Source organism: Astyanax mexicanus, chromosome 23 (assembly GCF_023375975.1).
Source record: "Astyanax mexicanus isolate ESR-SI-001 chromosome 23, AstMex3_surface, whole genome shotgun sequence".
In the NCBI taxonomy this organism is placed as follows: Eukaryota; Metazoa; Chordata; class Actinopteri; order Characiformes; family Acestrorhamphidae; genus Astyanax; species Astyanax mexicanus.
Genome location: NC_064430.1, coordinates 29,023,310 through 29,033,603, shown reverse-complemented (window position 1 = coordinate 29,033,603; position 10,294 = coordinate 29,023,310). Strand labels below are relative to the sequence as shown.

Sequence of the window (10,294 nt, the reverse complement as noted above, 5' to 3'; positions counted from 1 at the left end):
GTTTCTCTTAACTGAACAGACTTTTATTTCACACAATATACAAACATTTATACACATCAGGAGATGAGCAAAACAGACAGGTTAATGTATTTACAATATAAAGGAAATTGCTTTAGCTGGACTGCACCATCATAGCCGACACCATGCTGTCAAACGCCCTAAAAAATAAACAAAAGAAAGAAAAGATTGTGTTAATAGGATTGCTCTGTATACTCACCCAAAAGATCAATAATAGGGATGGACAAAATATCAAATACTATGATTGGGTGTGCTTTGGTGTCAAATGAGGGAAATGTGCATACCGGTCAATGTAGCAGGGAAAAAAATACTTGATGTATAAAGATAACTAATCAATTTAAACAAGGCAAAAAATAGTGTATAATATTACGAAGGCGACTTGCACTATTCTGGCAATTATCATTTGAATTGAACAGGGTAGGGCATCAGTGTTATGCTTGATTTGTGTATATCTTTACAGCATCATTATTGCAAAGTAGGCATAAACAATAGCACCATTGCAGGACACGCAAGGCAATTCCTATTTAACACATCATACGTTTTCTGTACGTTTAACTTTTCTCCCCATCATGACTGAAAGTATTGGAAATTATTGCAATTAAATATGAAATGTGTATTTACTTTGTGTATTGAAACAATTTTACACAAAACTGGACAAAAATGATTGGAGCCTTTTTAAAACTGTGGGTAAATAACTTTTTTCTTTCTTTTAAATTTAGCTGTGGTAAGTAACAGGTGTGGGCAATATAAAAAAAATACACCTGAAATCAGATAATAAGGAGAGAAGTCTTTGAATATTTGCCTTGTGTATGTGTGTCTGTGCCACACTAAGCCTGGAGAACAAAAAGAGGAATATAGAACAGTCTAATGATTTTAAAATATTAAACTATTAATCTCAAGATTACAAGATTTTTTTTTTTTACCCATTGCACGTTACATTCCCTGGATGTGGATGGAAGAGAAAAGAATATGAAGGGTTACAACCCAGGATAGTCTGTGTGGGTGGTGGAGAAGAAATTTAAGATGTCCTGCAGGCTCAGGGTGCATCAGTGTCAGAGCACCAACTATCCCTCGACATTTGAATTAAATGAAACTAAACCAAAATCCTGAAAAACCTGGGAAAATGTCTTGTTGACAAATGAAACTAAAACTGTGTGCAAAATATCATGAAATATGACCAAAGGACTAATATAAAACTAATATACATGATTTGGGGTTGCAATGTAAAGTCCAGTGGAAAAAAAACTTGGTCATGGGTCTTCCAGCAGGACAATGACCCCAAACATACTTAAAAAGCACCTGGAGAGTTCTGGAAAGTGACAACAATGAGTCTGGATCTAAATCCCATTAAACAGCTTTGTAGAGATCTTAAAATTGCTGTTGGGAGAAGAAACCCTTGAAATATGAAAGACTTGGAGCAGTTTCAAAAGAAGAGGTGTAAGAAGCTTGTTGATGGTTATAGGAAGCGATTGATGTCTTATTTTTTCCAGAGGGTGTGCAACGAAAAAAAAAACGAAACACTTTCTGGAAAAAAAATCTGAGGTGCCAACACTTTGAGCCATGACTGTATCTACTCAATATAATTTATTTACAAGCTTGGATTCACAGAGAACAGTATTTATATCATTGCATGTTAGATTATAGAAATCTTGTGGCATCCTACATTTTTTTAATATTGCAACAAGTGTTTTTACAGTATCCTACAGCATTAACTAGCAGTTCTTACTTTGACTGAATTGGATCACCAGGGTTGTAGAATGGATTACACATCACATCTGTGAAAGAGTTATGCAACTTTCTGAACATCTGTGGAGAGAAAGTGACATGGTAAAAGACAGTAAGACTTTACTGTTTGTAAGAAACATGGATTGGTTAATTCAGAATTACACTGCATGACAGTCAAATAATTAAATTGAGCTCAGAATAGGAGAAATGTGGACTTACACTCCGTATCTCGTTGTCTCTTAGTGATGTGTTTGACGAGTCTACAACAATGACGAACTTTACTTTGGAGTTGGTCACATAACCATATCTGAAATTACTGTCAAGGTTGTTTTTATACAGACTGTTTATTGGCCTTTGTCACAGGAAGGGTGTTTAGATCTTTTTTTCTTTTGTTTCTAACCACTTGGCTGGGCATTGTTGGTAGCAGACCACTTTTGAATTTGTTTAAATCTGGAGTCTCTTAGTATTCCTTTTAATTAACCAAAGCGGCATGGGACCATCAGGTGTTACCTCAGGGACAGCTAAGGAATGCCCACACCTGTGTAAATTGTGAGGTGTTAACTTGTGTGTGACACTGAACATCCTGGCAACACTCTGTAATTGCGTTGGAGCAAATTGTATGCGAATGAGCAAGCAACTCTGGCAGAAATGACTACATCCACATTCAATGCAGGAGACCCCCCACACATACCCCACATGGCAAAAGTCATGGGACTGGTGGGACATGGGACTGGTTTCCGTCCCATTGCATTTGGCATATCCATGTAGGTCAGACTGTGTAAAGCCAGGCGGACACTGTGCGATTTTTTTAATCGGATGCGTTCTGGAGAGCTCAAACAGCACGTTTGAATCGTTTGTCGTGTATGAACAACGCCTCCGATTCATCTGCACACACTGTACGGTCCGACTGACCTGCTGCGACGGGGGAGCTTACACTGCACGTCTAAACGCAGCCCGTAGGCGGAGCTTTCTTTGCGTACAAACTCTCGCTTCAACACAACGCCTTGCAAAAGAAAGCGCTTAGCTTTGCTTATTTGTGCCCTGTTGTGCGCTGAAAGTCCACGGAAGAGACGTACATGGACTCGCAGGTGGCTGAGGCGACGTGGACTCTACGTGGTCCGTTTTACAGAAGGAGAGCGCATAGAAAAATGACTGCGCGTCAGGCTGCGAAAGAAACACCAGCAGCTTAAATAAAATCAAATGATTTTATTTTTTATTCTGTTTATTGTTTATGTAAAAACTGGTTTTGCAACACTGAATATTAAACAAGCAATAGATTATTCACACTGGATAGGGACCCTCCTTTACAGTGCCGCTGAGCATTAACAGTTTAAAAGGGATTAAAAAAATATATAAAAAATTGAAATAAAAACTGACATTTATTATAGACGAATAAAATATACACGTAAAAAAGGAAAAATAGGACCTTTTAAAAAGATCATAAAAATTGACATAAAAGGTAAAAAAATATATATCTTATGAAGATATATATTTAATGATTTGATTAATAAAAGAAGAAAAAAAATTTAAATGAATAAATATAAAATATAAACTAATTAAAAATTCGTTTAAAATAACCCAGGCTTTCTGCAGAATATTCAAAGTTTCAGTTAGTTTCAGTTTCAAATCATGAAAACAGCTCACCAAAACCTCAAACTATTCTTTATATTTGACTATATTTACTTACAGGTCCTTTGCTTGTACTTACAGGCCCTTACTTATTTTTATTCAACTGAACTGAGTTTCTGTAGCCTCGCGCTGAATTCAGCTCCGCGCTGCGAAAGAGAGCGAGAGAGAGGCGCAGCGCATTTTGTCGGATTTATCTTTATTAATTATCAGTACATTTATTAGCTTTAGTAAGTTTAATAGCATTAATTTTACTACACTTCTCCGACTTTATTTATTAAAACGTTTATTTTAGAAGACAGAGGTTATTCTGCGCGCAATGTCGCGCGCACTGCCACGCGCTAAGCTGGCTTTGCGTGGCTAATATTCTGGAGCACTGGACGAGATTTTAATTAATAAATTAATATATTTATAATTTTAATAAATTTGCACTGGTGAAAAGAAACGAATTATAAAATATAGCTTTATATTTCTGTGCATGTTTTAAGTTTTATATAATTGACGGGCAGCACCAGATGTTGACAATGTGCTTTATTTTTCAGATATAATAGCAAAGTGAAATAAAATAAATTTATGTTTGTCAAAGTTATTTTCTCTTTTATTTTTTCTTTTCAAAAACTCCAGCTATTGACTGAGAATAAGCATCTGTTGTAAATTCTTAAACAGCAGAATGCCTGTGTCTGCTATATTAAGCTATAAGTCTGTGTACCGAACATAAATATAAATCCTTATAACTGACAGAAATAAATATGACTAATAATAATTTATAGTTACTGTGCAGATTTTTGGGAAAACAGGTCGTGACGTTAAGAAATCGGCCCGCAAAACAGCTCACTCACACTGTGAGACAAGCGACCAAAATTTCTGGCATGTCAGAAATCCCTGGTCGCGTCCGACTGCCCATTCGCAGCTCCTATGGGCAATTAATCGGACATCGCTTCCCCTCTCACACTGCACGACAAACGACGCACGATCAAGCTAAAATTCGGCCCGATCATGAAATTCAGTCGCATCCGACCAGATCGGGCTTAAAATCGGGCTAAAATCGCACAGTGTCCGCCTGGCTTAAGAACCCTTAAGAATTTCTCCTCATACTCTGGTAGCCCCTTTTTCGCCAAAAGAACTTTAGTTCTGGAACTGTTTCTGTTCTTTTCAACGAACCAGCCCACATTTGGAAAAATTTAAGTGGAACCGAGGATACATCACTACTTATCTCCACCTATTATATCAGAAAATAACTGTAAACTGTTAGAGGGATCCCATGAGTCCTTAATAAATGGGGATGAATAGAGTTAAACAGCTCATTAAACTCTCATTAAAATATTATTTGTCCACTTAGCCAAGGCATTCTTTTAATTTTAGAAAATAGAACGATGGATTTTAATAGAAAAGCAAGAAAAACTGACCAGCACATTTAGATTTTTATACAACAGGCAGTAGATTTGCAAGCGTTACTGCTGCTGATTCTGGAGTTACACCCAGAACATGTTTGAAAGGCTGAACACTGGAGTTTATTTTGCTAAATTGTTCCATATGAACACATTCATTTTGGTATCTGACTGCTCCTTGCTCCCATACAACTAGAGACGCCCTCAGATGTCGTCATGGTTCACACTAATATCCTACTCATCTTTGGTTCTAGCTGGGAACAAACTATGTACATTGCAGAACCAATTTTTATTGGGGAAATCATGGCAAACAGTTCAAAATCCGGTACACGAACCGTATTGGAACCGATTCCAAATTGGTGGAAATGGGCTACGTGTTGGCGCTACATTTTGGAATCCTGCTGTGATGATATGATTGCTTTCAGCAACAGAAATGTAAGTGAGGTCCGGATATCAGATCATCATCTACCTCAATCTCAAATCAATAAATAATAAACTGTTACATTGATGTTAACATCAAAGTACTTGTGTAAGTCATTCTGAATAGTCTTCTAAATGCCTTTAATGCAATTGTAAATGTAAACTATCCCTGTGTCTAAAATATATGTAGCCTAGCCTTCTGATATATTGGGCAAAAACACTAACATCTAATGTCAACAGAGCTAAACGCTCATATCTAGCAGTGTGCTAGATCAGACTGTATAGTTACTTTTTGATTTAGATACAAAGATTTCAATCATACTGTACTGTAAGATACTGTAGATCAGGTAGACAGCAGGGCATCAGGCAGCATTTCTAGACACAACCCATAAAAGGGCCATGGTTGTTTAAGACTATCAGCACTTCATGTAAAGGATACACTTTGTAGTCCTCTGTTGGGTAAAGCAGGCCTAGGTAGAGCTCTCTCTGCTCAGCCATGGCTTTCCCCACCGTTGAGATCTTCTCTTCTACTACATCTAGAGACGTGTGCACCGTGTAGTGGAACTTCAGCTCACTCTGACTGGGGACGCTCCGTATGTACAGAGGATAATTCTGAGGACAGAAACAGTGCATACAAATAATTACATACATGTACAGCCAAACAGATATTATTTGTATTATATCTAACAAAAAGGTTAGTGTGCTGTGGTAAAAGGGTTCACACAGTTTGCTCTGTAATTAGAATTAAATAATTTTGATGAATAGTCAAATATTTCTAGTTACATGCACTGTGTGTAATTTTCAAGCAAGTATTTAACTGCTTACTTTCTCCTAAGAAACAAATTTTTCAGTTTATGCAAACCGTAGGTTACAGAAAACTAGGCTGTTTTCATGTGAAAAGTATTGATGCTTCGCTATTAAAGGTAGAGCTGGGCGAAATTAATTAATTATCTACAGCCATGAACAACCAGCAAAACCAAAATCAAAGGCATCAAAACATATTGCAATACTGTAAGCAACACAATATATTGCAACTAGGGGTGGGCGATATGGCTCTAAAATAATATCACGATATTTCAGGGTATTTTTGCGATAACGATATACTTGGCGATATAAGAAAACAGAAAAATATTTAATTTATTTCAGGAATATAGTATAAGAGTATAACAGCATAATCATAATGTGGCAAAATAAATAATATAGCATAAAATAATATAATGCAGCAAAAAATATTGCAGAATATTTAGTGCATGCATATAAACTGCAAACTAAAACAATTATACAATAAATACACCTAAAGCTTCACAGTAAATAACAGACTACTTTTAAGACAGAACAGCCCTATTATCACGATATGGATTTTTAATATCACGATATTTCTGTATCACGATATATTGTATACGATATAATATTGCCCACCCCTAATTGCAACTAGGGGTGTGACGAGACACTAATATCACGAGACGAGACGAGACATGATACTGGGTTCACGAGAACGAGACGAGACGAGATTTAAAAATAAATTTTTTAAGAAAACGTCAAAAATTAACAATGGCTTGAAAACTAGTTTTATTTGACAAAATCATAAAACGCAAACTTAACAGACTGGTTTCTCTCACACATTGATTCTATAAGAAATAGAATTAAGAATAAAAAATAAAAATAAAACTTTTCTAGGTCTTAAATAGTGCAAACAATAAGTGCAAACCACAACCAGTCATATTAAGACTAGGGTTTGTGTTTTCTTCTCTTAAATTTCTTGTAATTTAACCATGCATAACCATAACTAGTCATATTAAGACTATGCTTGAAGTGCAAACAGAGACAGAACATGTTTTTAATACAGTACAGAGCTAAGGGATTAGTACAACTGCCTATGAAACAGTCACGTGTACGATCTACTTACATTATTTACTAGGGCTGTGAATCTTTGGGACAGTAAGAGCACTGTCGCACGGAGCTTTTTAACTTTTTAACTGCTCATCTACTGTTTTTTATTTCCCCGTGAGACAGGAAAGAGTTTACATTTAATGTAATCAGAATGGTGGGATCTAACGAGTACAACACTGGCATCTAGGGGTTTATTCACAACACAAAATGAACCACTGTCTGACACCACTTTTTACTTCACTAATAATGTTTTTGAAAATCTATACAGTATCGTAAATTGTGGTGGACAATGTGGAATATACTACTGCAGTTAAATATGAAAATTTTATTTAATATTATAAATAGCATAAATAAAAGCATTTCATATATTTAGTAGAAACATTGTATAAAATAATAGCGTAGCAAAATAAATATGTGAAAAAAGTAATAAGACAACAGAAATATACCACAAAACTAAAGTGCAGCATATTTAGTTCATGCATATAAACTGCAAACAAACAAAATAAAGAGTAAATACAGTATATTTTAAAACAACTACAAAATATTGCAATTGATATAGAGATTTTTTTCTGTCAAAATGTCACACAATATGATTTGGCACAGCCCTAACTGCAATATAAAATATTGCAATACTTCAGTATATTGTTATTTTCTTACAACCCGCTATATTTTTTTTTTGTGTGTGAACGATATATTGTCCCAGAAATTATTGCGTTTAGTTTATTAAATTCCACTGACATAAATGCTACTGATTAGTCATTGCATGACTGTCCAAAATACTGTTTACTGTTATATATGAGAACAAACATATATAAATAAACACAATAGATTATATCACCATTATCAAATATATTTAAGGACATGTCCAATTATTGTACGATAAATTGATAATGTTATTATTGTGAAAGACCTAACTACTTACACCCAATACCAAAGACTATCTAAGAGAACCTGAACCCAGTTACCTTCCTAGTCTTAAACTAGATCAGCAACCCACAAAGCATGAATTATATTCTACCAACACTGACTTATTAACCTTATTTCTGACATACTATCTTATCTGAGAATTACAGTGAATTTTAATACAGACATTAATACCAATCAGGAATAGTAGCTACTAATGACAGTGCCACACACTCAATATAAGCTGTATTACTGTACTTATACTGAACATGTTACACCGTAAAGCATCCAAACCACACACATTAAACTAACAGTGCTTCACATAATGGTTAGTGAGTATATAGTTTAACAATAGCGAGCAATAACAGACCTACAAAATCAGGCAAAGCGACAATAATGGATTTATAAAGCTACTGTTTATATCTCAACTGTATCTGAGAGGGCTTCTCTTCTCCAAAACCCGGATGAGCCACATTATCGCGACTAAAATACCCTTAAAACGCATTAACATAGCGAAATAAAGCTCCAGCATTGGTGACTAGAGTCTCCTACACGGCTATGACCCCGCAAATATGAAGTTGAACTCTTAAAAAGCACAAAATTCAGCTAGTTTCTGTCTTTACCTCCTTCGCTATCACCGCCACGCAGACCGCCATATTGGAATGGGCATGACGTGGGTCCCGCATGGTCACGTGACGATAGCAGTATTATTTCCTCCTCTCCTCACCTTTTAGGTGCTGTTTAAAGTCATTTTTGTCGGATTTTAGGGATTATTCCGTGCATATTCGTACATTACAAGGCTGTGCAGTTTATGAACACGTTGCGTTGTTCATTGGAAGCCTGTTAGAGGAATAAATCTGCAGTTTTTACCCTTTATTTATAGTTTGACTGGCTTCCTGGTCGTAACTAGTGGAGGCATGTGATGTTCAGCTGCTAAAGTGAAGGGAAAAGAAGGGAATAGTGGAGGAGAGATGAGCTGAAATGGAGATTCTATATCTTTCTATTTTTTTTTGGGCTTCATTCTCTCTTCCAGCTCACAGCCAGAATGTTTCCACTCCTAATATCATCATCATGCTTATGGATGATGTGAGTATACCTTGTGTTTCCTTCTGTTACTATTTCTTTTTCTCTCTTCTACTCCCATCACCTGGACCTGTATGCATCTATGTAACTTATCTGCTTAAACTTTTTTTCTCTTGTTACATTTAATTAGTGCTCCTAAATAGTGTTGGATTTCTGTAGTTTCTCCCAGAGATGTAGAGTAAGGAAGTAAAACTACTTCACTACTGTACTTAAGTACTGAAATTCATTATCTGTATCTACTGGAGTATTCTTATTACTTCAGTACTGCGCTTAAATACTAAAATGCGATATCTGTATCCACTGGAGTATTATTTTTCTTCACTACTGTACTTAAGTACTAAAATGCTGTATCAATATCTAGTGCAGTATTTTTTTTCTACTTCACTACTGCACGTTTAAGTACTAAAACACTGTATCTGTATCTACTGGAGTATTATTTTTACTACACTACTGTACTTAAGTACTTAAACACTGTATCTGTATCTACTGGAGTATTATTTTTACTACACTACTGTACTTAGGTACTAAAATGCGGTATCTATATCTACTGGAGTATTATTTTTACATCACTACTGTACTTAAGTACTAAAATGCTGTATCTGTATCTATTGGAGTATTATTTTTACTTCACTACTGTACTTAAGTACTAAACTGCTGTATCTGTACTCTAGTGGAGTATTATTTTTCCTTCACTAGTGTACTTAATTATTAAAATGCTGTGTCTGTATCTACTAGAGTATTATTTTTAATTCACTATTGTACTTAAGTAATACAATTCTTTATCTGTATATACTGGAGTATTATTTTTACTTCACTACTGTACTTAACTTAAGTACTAAAATGCTGTATCTGTATCTACTAGAGAATTATTTTTACTTCATTACTGTACTTAAGTACTAAAATACTGTATCTGTATCTACTAGAGCATTATTTTTACTTCATTACTGTACTTAAGTACTAAAAAGCTGTAGCTGTATTGGTTTTATCTTTTTTACTGTGAAGCTTAAAGGATAATTTTGTATAATTAGTTGTGTTTGCAGTTTATATGCATGCATTAATACATTATTTTAAATACATTACTTTTAGTTGCATCATTTCTTTTCATACATGATTATTATTTTATTAACAAATCAGTTTTGGTAGTTAATGTTGTCACAAAATAGACAAATGTTTACAGATTTTTAGTTTATTCCGAATGTTTAAAATCTTATATTTATGGGAAACAGCATGTTTACATATGT

General features: G+C 35.0%; 2 protein-coding genes across 3 annotated transcripts in view; one reads left to right on the top strand and one right to left on the bottom strand.

Moving 5' to 3' along the window:
- Position 1: 1 nt before the first annotated feature.
- trappc2l (trafficking protein particle complex subunit 2L) lies at positions 2–8,692 on the bottom strand. Its single transcript, XM_022665147.2, has 5 exons — positions 8,594–8,692; positions 5,617–5,789; positions 1,963–2,050; positions 1,745–1,824; positions 2–158 (listed from the first exon to the last, which is right to left on the bottom strand). Exons 1-5 carry the CDS (start codon positions 8,654–8,656, stop codon positions 113–115), a joined length of 450 nt encoding a protein of 149 aa, XP_022520868.1. The 5' UTR covers positions 8,657–8,692; the 3' UTR covers positions 2–112.
- Positions 8,693–8,696: 4 nt separating this feature from the next.
- The window catches only part of galns (galactosamine (N-acetyl)-6-sulfatase), a 61,537-nt gene continuing 59,939 nt past the window's right edge, over positions 8,697–10,294 (top strand). For both annotated transcript variants that reach the window (XM_022665143.2, XM_049471047.1), the window contains exon 1: positions 8,697–9,056. In XM_022665143.2, coding sequence (XP_022520864.2) covers positions 8,952–9,056 — 105 coding nt within the window. In that variant the 5' untranslated portion in view covers positions 8,697–8,951. The remainder of the gene's footprint in view (positions 9,057–10,294) is intronic.

Coding starts and splice junctions, on each gene's coding strand:
- trappc2l (XM_022665147.2), bottom strand. CDS start 8,656: ATGCGGGACCCACGTCATGCCCATTCCAATATGGCGGTCTGCGTGGCG. Junction 5,790..8,593: donor TGGCGGTGATAGCGAAGGAG/GTAAAGACAGAA, acceptor TTCTGTCCTCAG/AATTATCCTCTGTACATACG. Junction 159..1,744: donor GGTGATCCAATTCAGTCAAA/GTAAGAACTGCT, acceptor TTTATTTTTTAG/GGCGTTTGACAGCATGGTGT.